The sequence below is a fragment of the Aspergillus foveolatus genome (assembly GCF_047715535.1).
Source record: "Aspergillus foveolatus strain CBS 279.81 unplaced genomic scaffold BDW70scaffold_16, whole genome shotgun sequence".
In the NCBI taxonomy this organism is placed as follows: Eukaryota; Fungi; Ascomycota; class Eurotiomycetes; order Eurotiales; family Aspergillaceae; genus Aspergillus; species Aspergillus foveolatus.
Window position 1 is genome coordinate 180,500 of NW_027396080.1, and position 18,111 is coordinate 198,610.

The 18,111-nt window shown below is 51.3% G+C and overlaps 5 protein-coding genes across 5 annotated transcripts; 4 read left to right on the top strand and 1 right to left on the bottom strand.

Moving 5' to 3' along the window:
- Positions 1 to 3,114: 3,114 nt before the first annotated feature.
- fbx15 (F-box domain protein) lies at positions 3,115 to 5,492 on the bottom strand. The gene is made up of 3 exons (XM_073736375.1): positions 5,172 to 5,492; positions 3,209 to 5,119; positions 3,115 to 3,160 (listed from the first exon to the last, which is right to left on the bottom strand). The coding sequence occupies exons 1-2, from the start codon at positions 5,319 to 5,321 to the stop codon at positions 3,308 to 3,310; spliced, it is 1,962 nt and encodes a 653-aa protein (XP_073597247.1). The 5' UTR covers positions 5,322 to 5,492; the 3' UTR covers positions 3,115 to 3,160; positions 3,209 to 3,307.
- Positions 5,493 to 5,700: 208 nt separating this feature from the next.
- Positions 5,701 to 7,637, top strand: BDW70DRAFT_133751 (uncharacterized protein). Its single transcript, XM_073736376.1, has one exon. The coding sequence runs from the start codon at positions 5,833 to 5,835 to the stop codon at positions 6,094 to 6,096; it is 264 nt and encodes an 87-aa protein (XP_073597248.1). The 5' UTR covers positions 5,701 to 5,832; the 3' UTR covers positions 6,097 to 7,637.
- Positions 7,638 to 9,705: 2,068 nt separating this feature from the next.
- Positions 9,706 to 11,444, top strand: BDW70DRAFT_27747 (NAD(P)/FAD-dependent oxidoreductase). Its single transcript, XM_073743669.1, has 4 exons — positions 9,706 to 10,166; positions 10,227 to 10,409; positions 10,463 to 10,675; positions 10,721 to 11,444. Exons 1-4 carry the CDS (start codon positions 9,969 to 9,971, stop codon positions 11,360 to 11,362), a joined length of 1,236 nt encoding a protein of 411 aa, XP_073597249.1. The 5' UTR covers positions 9,706 to 9,968; the 3' UTR covers positions 11,363 to 11,444.
- A 1,428-nt stretch (positions 11,445 to 12,872) lies between these two features.
- On the top strand, positions 12,873 to 14,503 carry BDW70DRAFT_158768 (caspase family protein; the record flags this gene model as incomplete). The annotated part of the gene is made up of 7 exons (XM_073740580.1): positions 12,873 to 13,482; positions 13,538 to 13,582; positions 13,672 to 13,747; positions 13,797 to 13,893; positions 13,956 to 14,176; positions 14,248 to 14,417; positions 14,478 to 14,503. The coding sequence occupies 7 exons, from the start codon at positions 12,873 to 12,875 to the stop codon at positions 14,501 to 14,503; spliced, it is 1,245 nt and encodes a 414-aa protein (XP_073597250.1).
- A 2,194-nt stretch (positions 14,504 to 16,697) lies between these two features.
- Positions 16,698 to 17,818, top strand: BDW70DRAFT_27687 (uncharacterized protein). The gene has a single exon (XM_073743668.1). It carries the CDS (start codon positions 17,059 to 17,061, stop codon positions 17,740 to 17,742), a length of 684 nt encoding a protein of 227 aa, XP_073597251.1. The 5' UTR covers positions 16,698 to 17,058; the 3' UTR covers positions 17,743 to 17,818.
- The last annotated feature ends 293 nt before the right edge of the window (positions 17,819 to 18,111 follow it).

Consider the following 18,111-nt stretch of genomic DNA (forward strand, 5'->3'; position numbering starts at 1 on the left):
CTTACAACTAACCGTTGAGCTGCTGGAACGCGACTGTCTCTGCTGGCAACATAGCATGGACTTGAACTGCAAAGCTGGGTGCCTCAAGTACTATGACATGAGTCGCTAGGAGCACTCTCCGAGTTTACCTGTGCAGATAGCTGTGATAGACTTTTTACCATATCACCGGACACTTTGAAGATGTTTCTGGCTGTTTGACGGGAGGATGAAGGTACAAGAAGGAACTCGACGTCAACCGCACGGGGATAATTGTAGATACAGCCTGCTGGAATCTTGCCGAAACCTCAATGGCCACGTAAGCTGAAGGAAGCAAGCCCGAAGGGGCGTGAGGAAGGCCGAAGCGAGGGTGGACTCCTCTATTCAACTTGATAGAGTAATTTAATCCTTAACCTACGTATTCATTCCGTCCATTGCCACTACTGATGCTGCTGCTGTACCTACCTATCACGTTTGGTCTGGTATGTTATATCTGTCGTTAATCAAGGAACAACTTGGTAGATTTGTTAGGTCAGTCCAAACGGGGTCAAGTTCAGTCCAAACGGGGTCAAGTTCTTCAGTCTACTTTGAGCTGGAGCCTGAGCCCGAACCATTCCAGAGAGTTTGGTACCAGCTGGATTGCTTTTTGTGGCAGATCGTGCCGCGTCATGCCATAAAATTCCTGGTCTAGACTCTCCTATTGGTTTACTTGAGTCCAGTTTGTGGATGTCTATCAGAATGGTATGGCAGAGATCCGTCGCATGGATTAACTCCGTCTAAGTGTCTGTCTGTGCTCTACGTGGTATGAGGTCAAAGTGCAGATAATTCGAGTCATAAGATTCTGCACCTAAAGATATGGGTATGGAAACGTAAACTGTATTAATCAATGAGAGTAGATGCTCGGGAATAAGGAGAGTGTAGTATCGTATTACCGTACCCACTCTAACGCCAGATGTTGGGTCCGTGCTGGACGGTTAATTGATACCAATAAAACTTGTTTAGATATTGGTTTCTCGAGGCCAAAAAGGATTCCGAAGCCCATTCATGAGTCTCTTGGGGGCCGTCGTGGATTTGAGGCTTTCGTACTTCGTACAGTTAAGGGTCTGGACCATGAAGAATCTTGATAGCCAAAAGCATGCCGTATGAAGGACTCGTCCGATTGGTACGCAACAGACTCAGAATGTATGAGCAACAGGTGGCTTGTAAGATGCATGCGGTTTCCTTCAGTATCAGGCTCTGAAAGTGATGTGACAGATCTGCTCTTCGCTGCATCTTGTCACCTTTTTCAAATGCAGAGAGGCTAGCAAACATTCATCTCACAACTTTGAACAAACAACATCTTGTAACAAGTGACTGGTCAATTAACTGTTTTGTGTCATGTTTCAAATCACGCCTCGGCAGTGCAATTGAAGCACATAGTTGGGGGCCCAAGAGGCACGGACGCTGAACCGAGGGACCATTGATGTGACCATTCTAATTTGATCAAGTGCAGTTTCTGACACGACAGACGAGCATTGTACTCGGAGTGCAAAAGATCTACGTCGATATGCACCCGACTACCCTAATCTGACCAGCGGCACTGGTAAAGTAAAGCTCGTTATCCACTTTAGCAGGAAATCTGTTTATAGTCGGGCAAAAACTCGAACGCCACAATACTCGGTGTGTCGGCGGTGAAACCTGACGATTTGGCATGATTAAGACGTCAATAAGTCTCGTTGGGTTAGCCGGCCCACTACAGTCCGCAGCCGAGAATGACGCAGGACGGAACAGACTGGTATGGAATCCTCAAAATGTGCATTGACGTTGGCATCCCATTGAGATCAGCCAATCACGGTATGTCGAACGGTCAGTAGCCTCACTGAGGCTCTCCCGTGATGGAGCCAAACGGGACAGTGTACGAGCCATGCCCGAGCCTAAGCCCAAGATTCGGTCTAGGCTTAACCATAGCAAGCAACTCACTTGATCGTTTTTGAAGGCTAGCTTGCTCGTTCAAGTGTAATACTGCAACTGGCTTGCATGAAGGAGCCTAAGCTGGTAGCATGGCCGATACTCCACGTAGCCTGCTCCATAGGGCCGCCAGGGCTCGTATTCGTTAGCCATGCTAAAAGTGCCATCGAAGCGGGGGAAAAACGAGAAATCTCTGGGATTTGCTCATCACTGATACCAAACAGAGATAGAAGACTGCGCATTCTCACACAGATTGCGTTATTTTTCTGTAGGATGGGGTCTACATACTTCGCACATGATCATATCCTGACCGCCTGTTTTGATTCTCCTCTGCGTTGGCGTCTGCTTACGGAAGATTCTTGATGACAGTGCACTGACAAAACAAGACTCGAGTGCCCCAATGGTTCGTCTGGTCTTGTCCTGGTTCTGAGTCTGAGTCTCAGCCTCAGCAGCTAGCGCCAACTTTCGTATGGAGAAGATGAGAGTTCAATTGGTGGTTTTGAAACTTGGATAAGCGGCTCAAGTGGCAGCGGCGAGGTTCGAGGATCTGCTGACGGAAGGCCGTACATATAGACCGAGGGCGCATGTTGTGTAAATTAAAAAGTGGAGCTAATGACATTCGTGCAGCTCTGAATGTCATCGCTCCTATCTCGAGAACCTGAACGGCAACTATCGGCGTGGTATGCAGGGTAGCCGTGAGAGAGCGAGGCCGGTGCCACAATAGTATTCCTGTTTGTGGCGTGACTGGAGTTCGCCACGCTGAGACTGAAGTCTTTGCCAGGCCGTGGTGGCTGATTGAAGGGATGGACCTTCAACCAACAGGCCTTCGATCTGCAGTTGTCTGCGTCTGCAGCGCCGTTACAGTCGTTGCAGATGACTGTCTGATGTGGATACGGCAAATGGGCCCGAGTAGAATCATAAGGTCAGTCACGAACCCGTTTATGAACAAAAAGGTGCATTCTGCCATATCCCAACCCGAATAGGCTTACCTTATTAGACTTAGCCTGTAAACGAGGCTGAGTCCAGTCCGTTAGGACCCGCTACCCACACCACCTGTATGCAGGATATTATTCAGACTCATAACTTAGCTGGGCGGAAGGTGATTTGTGTACTTTGGCTTTGTTTGCTTGGCTGGCATTGACTGGTGTTCTGCATCGGCTAGGAAGGGCATATGCGTTTCATTGCGTGTCATTGACTGTATGAAGGAAACTGATGTAAACTGATGTGGCTCGTACGCCTGTACTTAATTTAGTTAGGATTACCAGATGCTATACGCTACCCGTACCGTAGTCCAATCCTGCTGCCTGGTGGCTGTGTATCACCAACTCCCAAGTCTTCACTCCCTGCGGCCAGCGGCTCTGCCCGCAAGTGCAGGCCCGGCAGTTTAACGGAGCCAGAAACCACGGGCAATGTCAAGGTACATCGCTCGCTCTTCTCGGACAGCTGGCACGGTTTGGCTCGCTCGCTTTCCCGCAATAGGCGTGTGCATGGATGCCCGGTCTTGCTGTCCGATATCGCTGGCCTGAGGCCTTTCCATACCAACTGCCTCCGCCTTTTCAGGGGTGTCAGATTGCCTGCCAAGATTCAAACGCTTGAGGCCCGGGAGCCGCAGGGTAGGATCAAAGTTGATGAGGACAATCGCCTGGTCAGTGGAATTGCGTTCATCTTGGTTGACAGAGTATACAATTGAACGATCGTCAGCATAGGCGTGAACCTGGCCGGTCCGTTTGGAAGGACAGAGTAAGTGGTTCAGCTCTTGTGGAGCGTCATCCGGGGGCCAGAGATGGACGCCTCGAGTCTCAAAGCGCTCTTCGCTGTTCTCTACTAAGCGTCCATCTGGTTCGCTGAGTTCACGCTTGAACAGGAGCCCCGGTTTCTCCTCAAGACCTTCCTCGTCGATGGGACACTTTCGCTTCCGAGATACCACGCGTACCCTTATTCGATCCCGAGGTACAAGGCCGCCGCCACCAACGCTTCTGGGAAGCGGGTCATTTACGAGGTCAATATAGCTGGACGCGGAGATATTGTACGAACGGAATTTCGTTTTGGCTAGTATGAAGTCGCGCCTCGGTTTCGGTTCAACACCTCCGTCGTACTCGGAGTGATAGTGTCTGCGAAGTCGTTTCCGTGGAGGCTCATAGTTAGGCTTGGATGACGGGTCCAGGGTTTTGGTGAGGGGCTCGTCAGGTAGAGGCGTTTTCAGATAATAATCTGCTGGCGGCTGTTGTTTGTCCACGTCGGCCGGTGCAGGTAGAGGCTGGACGTAGTACGTCCGACAATTCTCGCTGCCACCATCTCGCCATTCCCGGCGGCACTCAAGGATCATGAGTTGCCCCGTTGTTTCGTCTTCCCTGAGTGAGAGATCCGACCAGGTATCATTGATTGGGCCTTCACGATGTTGCCGACGCCAAGTTCGATGAGTCTTGATACCTTCCTTGGATAACTTGAGGCTAGGGTCCAGGCAGATCCAGACGTAGTATGAGGTCCAATCCACTTCCTCTTCTTCAAAATCCACTAACGTGGAAATGGCGTATAGATGATCCTGATAGACTTCAAAGCATACTGTCTGGCCAATTTCGTTACCAGCAAAGTTATCCAAAACGATCATGTTTGGCTTTGCGACTTTGCCCGTATTGAGGTCTGCACAGTTCACTTCCCATTGATTGTACCCGCGAGTCCCCATGGCCGAATGAGTCCCATAGTAGAAATACGACCTGTTATGTCGTACAAACAGCCGGTTTGTTGACTCAATATGTACTTTCAGCCTGAGACGACCGCTCTTTCCATACGTCGACCGGCGCTGGAGGTCGACCGCGAGGATCCAGCCTCCGGGAATCTCAGGCGTCGCCACCAAGAATGCAACGACCCAGTTGCTATAGTTCAAGAGAGAGATGTGGGCCATCCCAGTCTCTGGATTGCACTCAGGGACTGCACGACGTAGGACATTGGGAAGATTCAGGACTTGTTCAACGCGGCTGGCACCACGCACGTCCAGAGCGCGAATCTCGTCATTATAGATATAACAGAGCGAGCCGCCTGCGTAGAGGAACGAGCTCCCGTAAGCCAGAATCGATGCCGAGTAGGGTTGAGCAGTGGCGAAGGATTCCTTGACGTCGTACAGACGCCCGATGGCTTCGCGGTAACCAGCCTTGGCCCGGTCGGCCTCTTTCCCTTCTCTTGTATGAAGTAAATCGCTCTACTATCGAATCAGTGTTTTGCCAGAGGAGACGGGGGCCAATGTGGCGTACTCTAACTGTGTTCCGAGCAATAGAGTCGCTATTTGTCAACTCATGAAGTGCGCGATTGACTCTGCTGAGATGAATGAAGTCATGACAATCAAGCTTGGAGGCCACTTGATAGAAGACATCGTAGGGAATGGAGTCCAGGTTCCTGGTCATTTTTCTCTGACCAAAAAAGCGGACGAGACGGCCTACGAGCTAAGGGAGAGACGAACCGGAGCCGTTAGGGCGCGTCAGACATTGGAGTAATACTCTAACCCAGGCCGGTGTTGTGGAGAATGAGTATGAGCCGCGTGCATTGAGCCTTTATGTCAACAAGTTGAGCCTCATCAGAAATACAAGTTTCACAAGAAGTGGATCATATAGAGTGAGTGGATAAACTCCTAGCTCTAACGGAATTTAATTATCACATTTGAGAAAATAATGATCCTGCTGAGACAAAGAGCCTCAATTCCGCAGCTGAATTCGCGCCTGGTCCCCCCCCCCCTTTTTTCTCTCCTACCGTCAGCCCAGCATTCTCACATTCTCGTCATCGTTCTTCAGCCTTGTCTAAATATATTAATTACCGATCTTCTTGCTTGAAGTTTCCCCATTTTGCTTCCAATTTGCCTCCTTTCTTAGAGCCGCACTTTTTATTTTCCCCATCTTTTTTTACCAGCCTACGGTATGAATGCCCCAGCTGCCATATCTCAGCCACCAGTATATCGGTGGCGATTGCCTCTGGAATGAGGCTGGCCTCAGGCCACCGCCATTGCATCGATGGCAAACATCACCACTGCTGTTGCTATTTTCGACCTACATAACCTCAGCTATGGTCTCTGCACTTCAAGCCTGCTCAAAGGAGGATCTCGGGCTGGCGTCTCCCAAAGCAGGCTGTGTGCCTGACGACATCTGTACACTTGCGGGACTTTCTGATCGCCGCTCTGTACCTTAGCTGCATCTGGTTTCCGATTTGGAATTCAGAAAGTTTACTTTGCCATCTATCTGCTGGCGGCCGCAGACCGTGGTCGTGTGACAATTGCTGACAGCGGCACGGTCGCGTTTCTCGAATGCTCATGGGGCAGTGCTGGTTTTGCAAGGTTTGAAGAGAAGGCCTCCACTTTGGTATCACCAAGTCCTTGCTCTAGTCCTTGCTCTTATCTATGTATAAAGAAACCTGCAGATACCATTCCTTTTCTGGATAGGTTACATTTGCATCGGTTTCCGGGAAACAGCTTCCACCTGCCGCACCGCGGCCAATCACACAATGATTACGCAATAGAGCTCAGACACCGGCCACAAGCACAGCGATTGCTCATCAATAATGAATGAATTCACTTACCATGATCTGTCAGACCGCATGACCCTAGAGAAGGACTAAACAGAATGTCCATGCGGGGCTTGCAAAGACCGTCGATCACCCTTGCTGCTCCTACATGTGTTCGCAGGCTCTGGTACAATCGCACGAGGTTTTCCTTGTTTGCTTTCACCCAGAGACGATAATACTCGGCGCAATTCTAGACTAGACCGAACACTAGGACCACCAAACATGGTGGCATGCGCAGGCCGCGCAGGCTGCGTAGGCATCCCTTCCTAATAGATTGGCCATCCGTTAAACAAAAGAGGGGTATATGCTTCACAGCCTTGCGGTTGTGTGACTTGGCGCAAAAATTGGCAGAGGAACGTACAGTTGTAATGTGAGGAGCCCGACACACGATTAGCTGGCTATTCTAACCGCGAGGATTGTCCCCGGTACTTCCATTGACTGCGCCCGTTGCCCATAGCTCATGCATTAGTTTTAACCCGGGTGAATTGCTTCCCCTCTTCTGTATTGGGTTCGTTTCTGGACTTTTTTCCCCCAGAATTTCGACCCCATGAGCAATGCTCAGCATGGAAGTCTTCGAGAACGATTCTAGAAGCATTCGCGAATAGTTCGAGAATCGTTCTTGAATGCAGTCTTCCTTCTAGAAGCCGCAGATCCCTTGAGGTGGTCGCAGCCTTTTAGGTGGGAACCCTGCTGGCGGTATCGGCGACCGGCCCGTATACGCGAGGGTCCACCAACACCCCTTGTTGAAGCATATACATTCCAAAACAAGCTTCTCATGTAGGTCAGAATGTCGGCATTTTGATGCAAGCGTCGATCATTCCAATATTCTACCACACTGCTTTGCCACGGATCTCAAGCCACCGACGTCCCTGCCGTTTCGCGACTCTTCTCTCACCGGGGGGCCAAAAGCATAATCGGACCTTCCTAGGTCCGTAAGAGGTGAAGATGCTGCGCGATAGAGTTCGCCAACGAGATCTAGGTTCCATGAACGTGGTCGAACGGTATGAGTTCGCGCCTCTGCCGCCGCAACCGCTAGTATACTCGAACAAGGTCAAGCCTTCATTTCCTGGTCGCGCGGCGCAACAGAGCTATGCCAAAGTAGTGTCTGATGACATGGAAATTGCGGTCTGCGGCAGAGAACGTGGGGGTGGCGTCAGTAGAGAGCGAATACAATCGTCTATTCGTCTGTTGCAACGCTATACAGTCAGAGATTCATTATATGGAGGACAGAACTACTCCCTATAGTTGTATAACTCTGATTTCTGCTATTCAATCTGCTATTCAATATCTCCTATCTATACCTTTCTTAGAAAAGAACAGAAAGGAAAAGAAGAAGGCCTTTACAGTAACTAGTCTAAGACATTGGTTTGTCATGGGGTTGGTCATAGATATAGATAGCATGACTTGGTATAACAGCACTATGGGATTGATGCAATCAATGCATACATATACCGACCGGCCGCTGTACGGCGCCTGCTAGCTTTGATTCAGGACGGCAGAGCGCGGGATGGGTGTGGGATTTCTCTCTGTCTCTGTATGGAGGCGGCAGCTTGTCGTGCCCGCTCCGAGCTCTAGCTCTTCGAGGTTCTGACGGTATACGACGTCGTGGTGCATAACTGCTTAGGGATAAATGTAGATCTGGCACGGAATGGTGCCTCTGATCTGTGTTTGGGATTGACGACTCCTATCAAATTTTATCACGCATTAAATTGGTAACTGATCACTGATAATAGAGCATGACGCAGTGGTGTTTAGGCAGATGAGTGGTGAAGCAAATTATGAAAAGTATAGTCCATAGATAGGTAGGTGAGACTCCGTTTCACGTCGACATTGGATTCGCAATCAAATCAACCTCGAATTGCAACTTATGACGTACCTTGATCAGCTCCTCATCTTGCGTACCAGCTCAAGCTCTTGTGGGAATTGGACGGGTATTGTTGCAAAGTGTTTTCTAGAAGTTCAAAAGCTGAGGCCCTTGCATATCATCGTCCCTCATAAATCTGGTGGAATATAATATGACCTTTCTGGAGAACGGTAGGTACGTGACTATTGTATCTTATTGCGTCTGAAGCCGTGGGCGGATCTGAGTAAATGCGTCTCCATAATTTGTTTGGTGATTTGGTGGGGTTAGGGATTCGATGTTAATTGACCCTTTTGCGGCTGTACTGGAAGCGAGGAATACTTGTGTCGGAGAGGGAAGCTTGCTCCAAAGGGGTTTGTGGAGATTGAATTTCGGTTCGGAGTCTCAGTCTCTCGTTCATTGCTTCTCGACTGACCAGGACAGGGCTATGCGTTGATACTGACTGGATCAATAACCCCTCACTCACTCACTCGTTTAGAAGGTAAGCGAGGGCGCATCAAGCGCTTACTCACAAGCACAACTCGATCTAGCAAGTTCCCATAAGAATGTTGAGATCCGATGATCCTGACTGGTGGCGAAGACACAATGTCTGAATAGAAGTGCCGATGGACAGATTCCTGGGCTTCATACGAATGATACATGCGGCCGACACCAGTGATATTGTCCAATATTCCCGGCTAAGAGACAACATGAACAGAAACACATACTTTCCCTTTGGCAGTTGGAATGAGTGCCCACCTGATGTGGCCAGGGTTTGGCTGCGTTCAGGGTAATGCTGCCCTGACAGGATCCTGAGATGTCATCGCGCGGTCTGGAGAAGGATGATTTAGCCCTGGTTCAATCTCTGACAGAATGCTCATGTCTTACTTTTTAGGTGCAGCTACTTACATTTTCACCAAGACAGATCCTATTCAACCACAGCGTTCATCACAAAGACAATCGCAGTCTTCGTCTGCACAATACTGTCTGCCAGACTGTTTAATCACAAGAGGTGCCCAGGGAACGGCAGGACATTGGCCAGCACAAAATCGGCCACGGTCTGGCTTGTAGACCAAATCCTCACAGCCAGTTTACCACCGATACAAGTTACAATGACCGGTATTCAAGTTTGAGCACGAGGGGGCTGGACAAGAGGGTTCCGTTTTCAATGTAGTTTATGTTTATGGACAAAGGAATGCCGAAGTAGCCAGCGTTGATATAGAACTCAACGTTGTACTGGTCGAGAACTGGTAGGTGCAGATTAGCGTGGTTTTCAGCATGCTTTCGCAATGGTACAGTGCCGTCGCCCATTGCTCAAACCAGAGAGCTTGTGAAGTAGGAAGGTCGACGCGCCTGGTTGGAGGAGTATGGAAGCCTGGGTGGCCCAAAAATGATAGGGCCGTGCTCTCCGGCTCGACCCGCCAAAGGAGGGTGCCGCATATCTTCCAGAGTCAACCAATAGAAAGACGACGGTCACTTCACCGTTGATTGCAGTTCTCAAGAAATTCTGAGGACGAAAAGAGATCAGTCCAGGAGTGGGTTGGACATTGGAGACTAGATCTCATGGCGTGCTCCATGGTGGGGTCGGACCCCCAACTCTCTTTATAAGCATCCTCATTCTCCAATTCAGCATACACCCGACGCTGAAACCAAGAGCAATATGTCAAGGCCAACAATTTCAAGCGTCAAAGAATCCCCTCCAGGAACTGCGGCACAATCTACGCGTTTCGGCTTCCCGAAAGCGGGCCGCTATTCATTATCGTACTGGCTCCAAGGCGTACAAGGAGATCCTCTGCTGAATCATCGAACGACGCCCGACCTGCCCTCATCGGCTGATATCGTGATAATCGGCTCTGGTGTAGGTGCCCGGTCAGTCGCAATCAAGCTTCTAGGATCGGTGCTAAAATGAGCGAGACAGATAACTGGAACACTAGCAGCCAAACTTTGCAAAGAAGCATGGGCCGAAAAAAGCATAGTCGTTCTTGAAGCCCGTGAGTTCTGCTCAGGAGCTACTGGTCGGAATGCCGGACACTGTAAGCCAGACCAATGGCGCGGGTTTAGCGAATATGAGAAGAAGTTTGGGACTGAACAGGCTCTTAAGGTGGGCGAACCTGAGATGCCTAGGCAAAATAGATTCCGTTGACGCCTCATCAGATTCTCGACAACGAGCAGCAGACGTGGTTAGCACTGGTGGAATACGTACGGCAGAATAACGTCGACTGCGATCTATGGGTTGGCGACACCCTGGATGTCCCAACGACCCCAGACGCCGCAGCTATTGCAAAGAGGAATTTCGAGCATTTTCAGGCCGCCGGTGGCAAAGTTGACCATATCAAACTCACGCACGATCCCACGGAAGCATCCAAGGTTTGTAGCATCTCAGCCAACAAGCATCGCTAACGGCACGCATAGGTATCACACATCAAAAATGCCCAGGCGTGCTATGCCTGGTCAGCTTCAACGCTCTACCCTTGGAAACTCACCGCTCATATCATGCGCGACAATTTACAGAAAGGAGTGAATCTTCAGACTCGCACCAAAGTTACCCAGGTTGTTAAGTCTTCAAAAGTACTAGGGAATTGGACCGTGAAGAGCGACCGCGGCGACATTGAGTGTTCCCAGGTCATTCATGCAACAAACGCGTATAGCTCTGCACTGGAGCCGTCTCTGCGCGGCCTCATATACCCTCAGCCTCACATGTGCGACCGCATTATCCCCCCCGTGGCATTTGAAGGATCCGAGGGCCTCACCAACTCGTACGGTGTCCTCCTCCCAAATGGAGGCCTGTTCAGTATCAACCCGCGGAATACGACAGAAGGTTCGATCCTCTTCGGAGGCAGCAACCCCGGTCAGCCTGAGCTCGAACGATGGCTCGAAGCTCACCCAGAAAGGGGGATAGACGATAGCTTGCAGGGGTTCAAACCGGTGACCGAAGCCGTCCGAGCCTTCGCCGAGTCTCAGATCATCGGGTGGAAGGCCGAGTTCAACAATGACAGCTGGAGTGGCATCATTGCTAGGGAACGTATTCCTCACTTAAATATAGCAAGAAGCTAATCGATGGATAGAGCGCCGACGGAGTGCCGTGGGTAGGAGAGTTGCCCGGGCTGCCGGGGCAGTGGCTTTGCGCTGGCCATAACGGACAGTATGCCCCCTGAATGCCACCTCGTTGCTCAAGTGACCGTGACTGACGAATGCAGTGGCATGGCACGCATCTTCACAGCAGCACCCGGGCTGGTCAAGCTCATGGGAGGAAGCACATGGGCAGAAACACAGCTACCAGAGGTGTACCAAATCACTCCAGCGCGGGTTCAGAGACTGAGGAAGCTTCTCGCTGAAGACGATGAACTTCAATCTCGCCTTTGAGTCAAAGCGGTAAACTTGTAGATGATCAAAGCGGCGCCAGTGGGAAGGATGATTGGTGCGAGACTCAGCTGTCAAGAAGTGACTATTGTTGATCCAGCAAGCTTGTGCATGCTTATTCAGGTGCATTAAATACTGCATTAATGACAGGACATAACTATGTCGTAGTTTCAAGCCCATCACCCTGTGAAAGAAACACTTCACAAACTCAACTCCCACAGTCTGACTCGAGTGAACATGGCATACCCTCCAATTTCGCAAATATTCAAGGCACCAAATGTCTACTGGTATTAAGAGCTGACTTATCGAGATCGCCTTAACCCGTTTGCATGATACTACCGATAGGGCTGAACGGCAATGATACCCTGAGCCCGACGTTTCAGCCGCGAGCGAAATCTACCGACAGCTCTCCCATCTCTAGGTTATCCTCCCATTGATGATCGATTTCTGTGGTGGGCTTAAGCTGACCTGAATAATGTTGTCATCAGCTCACGGCATCCTCACTTAAAATGACTATCTGAGAATGTCCCACATCCCGTGCCCAGCAACATACGTACTCTACGGTGACTGAGATCCAACTCGATGCCGACTTCCGAGAAAGTCAATGCTACTGCCTACCATGCATCTTCAAATCATGGAACAAGCCATGTGTTCTGCCCTACGGATGGAGACTCAGCGAGCTGCACTCCAATGGAATCGTTGACCGACAAAGATGTCCCCGCCCAGGAACAGTCCAGCGAATCACCGCCCCGCTTGGTGTAGGCATCAGCCAGCCCTGTCCAACGCCCCGTTGATCTCCAAGTTCGAACGGTGAGCGATCTGAGTGACTCGAGTTTCTCTCCTCCTGCTATATTCTTAACTTCTTGTCTTCGCAGTCATTGGAGGTGCGCTGGATTACAGTGTTTGACCCTGTTGCGCCTAGCCGAGGAATCCCCGAGAACAGTAAGCAGCCTTATAATCCACGAGGCTCAAGTGCACCTATGAATTGATTTCGACACCAATATAACATATACCACCTCATCAACTGCTTCTTACGACTCCAGACGAATATATGTACTATCACCACCCCCCTCCCCCAACGCCGCCTCGCCCGTCGAGTTGGAACGGCCACGGCCAGCAATGGGGGCCTCCGCAGCCGTACAGGTACATTTTCCCTACCGCACCATACATCTATACATGTTGATCATGCTGGACAGTCCCCAATATGCCCCCCCGCCATACCCCCCGCCAAATTCCTACCAATATCCGCCACCAAATTACCCTCCAACTTCAGCACCCTATGCACCCAGGGACCCTCGATACTCACCTTCACCCTACGGCACACCGCCGCTTCCACCCCGCCCATCGTCAGAATCTCACTCTCACTCACCTAGCTTACGCTCGTACCCAAGTGCGCCACCTTTACCAACCCCCAATCTATTCGTCTACCCACTTTCTAACTCTACCAGCCTCCCCATCCCCCTGGGGTCAACCGCTCCCACCCCGGCCCCCGTCAGGTTTCCAGCCCTTCGGCCATGGCGCCCCATCAAACTACCACTTCCAGTACTCCAGCTGCACCGGCCGGCGGCGCGCCCTCTTAATTGGGATAAACTACTTTGGCCAGCCGAACCAATTGCAGGGATGTATTAACGACGTGACGAACGTCTCGACATTCCTGGCGGAGCGGTACGGGTATCGGCGCGAGGACATGGTGATCCTCACGGACGACCAGCAGAACCCGAAGAGTTTGCCAACGAAAGCAAATATCCTTCGCGCGATGCAGTGGCTTGTTAACGGGGCCGTTGCGAACGACAGTCTTTTTATTCATTTTTCCGGTATGTCTATGCCGCCGCGTTCAGTTCGTGGTGGGATTTGTTTTAACAGACTCAGGACATGGTGGTCGGACACCCGATCTTGATGGGGATGAGGATGATGGTTAGTCGTACTCCGTATTCTCCTTACTGTACTTGTCACGACATGGCTGTCAAGTGGCAAGGCGACCAGACTCTGACATGGGTGTCTAGGCTTCGACGACGTGATCTACCCGGTGGACTACCGGGTAGCCGGGCACATCGTTGACGATGAAATGCACGATATTATGTTCGTCCACTCTTTTACGTTCACAACTACCATCTACTAACGCCAGCAGGGTTCGGCCCCTTCAACCTGGAGTGCGCTTGACGGCCGTCTTCGACTCCTGCCACTCCGGAACAGCCCTCGACCTCCCCTACGTCTACTCCACCCAGGTCGGTCTTCTATTTCCTCCTCGCCAATTCGCAAGATAGCATCACTGACAAGCGTACGGCAGGGCATCCTCAAAGAACCGAACCTCGCCAAAGAAGCTGCATCCGACCTGTTCTCAGCAATCACCTCCTACGGCCGCGGCGACTTGAGCGGCGTCGCGCAAACCGCCATTGGGTTCTTCAAGAAGGCTGCGATAGGTGATTCGGCGCGGCGCCGAACTGTGCGCACAAAGACCTCACCAGCCGATGTAGTCATGTTTTCGGGGTCGAAGGATTCGCAGACATCGTACGTCCGTCCGTCACCAGATCAATATTCAGACGGAAGAGGCGACGGTAGCAAATGCTGACATTGTACAGGGCCGACACATTCCAGGACGGCGAAGCACGGGGGGCCTTAAGCTGGGCATTTATCAAGGTGCTGCAGCGGCATCCGCACCTGAGCTATGTGCAACTGCTGAATCTGATCCGAGCGGAGCTGGAAGGGAAGTATACGCAGAAGCCGCAATTGAGTTGTAGTCATCCGTTAGGTAAGTTCCTTGCTGGGTTCCGACGAGGAGACTCCACATCTAATCCAACGATTCTGTTAGATACCAATTTATTGTTCGTGATGTAAGTGCGGTAGAGGACGCGTGTGGTTAGCGTGGCCTCGAGCAGTGGCTAGGCTTGGACCTGGATCTCTCAAATGGGACTCTGGATGCGTCGAGTTTCACTTGACCTCGAATATTCGAGAATACGTGTGTAATTGCGCGTCCTGAGGGGGTGATCAAGGCCATTCCATAAGACATCTCCTAGTCCATTAGATCGAGAATAAAAGACTTTGTGCCTAGGAAAGTCGACGCAGGAAAAAAATAGCCGGCATCCAGTTAACGGATCATCCGATCCTGGTTTAGCATCACTACCGTAGGCACACCGCTCTGAACGCGGTCATATACATCCATAATTCGTTTGCCCCGATCCCGATGCCCGTTTCTTCGTTTTCTTCAGGCAAGCATGATTCGCTCACGAGTCCTTCTAGAAATAACACAACTCATCCATGGAACGCCGATCGAGATTCGTGGAAGAGTCTGGATCGAGAGGACTTGCAGGCGCAGCCATTGCAGCCAAACCCGTTGGTGAACTGGCTGAACCACGGACATACACAACAGCGACCCAGGGATCATGCAAGGAAAAAGGTAAACAAAAAAAAATAAAACTAAAAAATAACCACAGACATCTGCACACAGCTTTTTGCACGAGTAGTCGCCGGCCACACTCTCGTCAGGATATCGACATTGAAATGCCATAACACTTGATTGTGACGTCAGATCAAGGAGGTACTGTTGATCGGTCGATCTTGACTGCCTTTGACTTGTAGCATGGAGAATACGGGGTTCAGAATGCTGAAAAGACATGGACAAATCCACCGAACACCGACACTCGAGCGAGGCAACGGCGAGGCCACGGCAAGGCACGGCGAGCCACGGCGAGACCACAGAGTTCATGAGGTGGCATTGCGGCCATGTCATGCGATCTGGAGTCTTGTTCATTCACCTGCAGTGGTACGGCGATGCCGACTCGGAGAACCAGCCTAATTCAAAATCCAGACAAAGCACGTAGCACGGACAGCGCATATCTGCAATGTGGACAGACCGAGAGGGGAACTGTTGAGGTAATCCTCCGGTATATGATGATCAAACAACAAGTGCACTGTGCGGTTATGTACCCCGTATACTAGCTCCAGCCTCCAGTCTCCAGTCTCCAGTCTCCAAGTTACAGTAGGTCCCGATAGGAGCCGCCGTTTCACTGACGAGTGTCATGTCTCAGTGGCCTCCCGGATCGGTGCGTGTAGACGACGTGGTCTCAGCGTTGAATCTCAGAGACTCGGACGCTTACACACTATTGTTGCCGAACAATGAGCCAATAAGGGGCGTCTGCTGAGCACGCACCCCATCGCAATCAATCGCATTTCCGAAAACCGAGAGGAGATGAGCCGATTGCGAGAAAAATGACGGGAGATGAGCTGCGGGTGGGGGTGTCAGAGATTCGGCGCTTTTTATAGGCAGCAACTCTGGGACGACCCCCCACAGTCTAAATCTCTGCTGGGAGCGCCACGCCATGCCTATTGGCATTGGCGCTGGCGTGATGGCGGCACTTGGCGGTGCCGAATGGTTAAAAGGTTTTCTTAATTTTCTTTTTTGGGATCAGACAGGGATACGCGCTTCGTTTTATTCGAAAAGGTTGTTTGCTAGAAGAAGAATTTGGACGATGCAAAATGATACTGCCGAGTGGACTGGAATGCTGACGATCACCATCTGCTGGGGCATGTTATTGTTAGCGACTCCGCCAGGTCCGCCGTGGTTCCACGCTCGCGGTCTCTGGACAGCCAGAGTAGTTTTTTTGGATGACTACGGAGTAATGAGTCTACGCCGGTACATACGGAGTACGTATGCCGTGCTTTAGCTACGGTCTTAACTCGACGACGTTTGAAGTTGAGACGCAGTGACCATCAATCACGACCCCAGCTTGATAGTAGCCTGATGCTCAGCCGCGTAATGTCAACGTTTTCATTGTGGCATTGCTGCTATGCTGGTATTTCGATCCGAGTCAGACTCAGACACTGCCAGACACATTCCGAGTACCGCTGAGACAGTGTCATCCAACGGGCTTTGAGGCAAACTCTGCATCAGGTCGACCGTGACCGCACTTGATGGATTAAGATGGATTCAGTCGAATGGGCGGCTGGTGGCGGGTCGGCTGGTTGGGATCTCATTGTAGAGTAAAGACATGATAGAATGATGCAGCGACGAGCAGGATCCGACCTTTTGTACCACTTCTCCGTATCCTATGCAAGGCGAACCGAGATCCTGAGCAGTGAGGGCACTGGGCAGGCCCGCCAGTGAGAACTGTGGACTGGATGGAATCGCAAGTTCCACACCCTCCCCTTGGTCCTGTTTTCCTTTCTTTTCCCTCGTCGAATGCTATAATTATATTGTATCCCCCCGGCGATCGCCTACTGTTCTGCTTTTCCGTCAGTGCTGCGCGTTGACCTTACATTACCACTTTTGAAACATACACGTCCTGACTTCTACCCTGACTTCTACCTTGACTTCTACTCTGGACTTCTACGCTCTACTCACTGCTCTATTTCTGCTTCTGCCAATCCTACTTCACATGTCGTTATAACAGAAAATGCTGCCCTCAGCCTCATCGAACTCGTCGCAGTCTTCTTTCGACAGTCCCATCAGCCAGTATCCGCCTCAGCAACATGCCTGGTTCCCGGCCCCCCTTCCGTCCATGCCACGCCGCAGAGAGCTGCCCAAATTCCCACGCTTCTACTCAACGCCGCTAGACCAAGACCACCCCGACTCAACACCGCTGAATATCTACGGCCTCGAAGAACGCGAGCCCTCGATTGCCGAACGGCCTCGCCGCTTCCTCCGCTTCTCCCGCGCCCTCGACGATATCAAAGAAGATTTCACCTCGCAACCGAACCCGCGTAACACCGCCGAGGCGATCCGTGCCCGCCGCCAGTCTACGTTCTCGTCCTTCTTTTTTGATAACAATTCAAACCCAACACTGAGCAGCGTCGGTCCAGCGTCCGCGTCGGCAAGCGTTTTCCACTCGTCGGGCGCTAGCGTTGCGTCGGGAGCCGGCTCGATCAGCCCGGATAGTGACAGTGCTAGCTCTGCAGGTGCTCGGCCGTTTCCGCCGCCGCCGCCAATCCCCGAGAACTCGACACAGCGTCCGACTCTAGGGAGGCGGCTAAGCCGCCGGCTTTCGCGCCTGAGCTTTTCTCAACGCAGGGCCAGCTACCGCGCTGGGAGTGCCAGCATCTCCCAGCCGAATCTGATCGGGAGCAGTAACCAGCTCTAGCGCCCAGCTCGCCCCAAGCCTCCCACTGCGGACCTGACCTGACTTATGCAGGGGTGCTGACTCCCCTTGCATCCGTGGAGTCAAGCCGACTACCAAACAATAATGCTCATAGCCAGCCGTCCGTTCTCTAAGATATACATAAAACTGACGGGTCATGTCTTCCTCGACGCAACCCAACCACTTTCACAACCACTTCCACCGATAATCCTCGGCGAGCGCACGCCACCATAATATCTCTTTCTCCTCTGGACCCCCTGACTCCAGTCCTTGCGCTCTGGACAATCTACAATACTCATCCGTTTGCATCCATCCGTCATCAAAAGAACTGCATTTCACTCAGAATTCAGTACTCAGTCCTCAGCGTGGAGT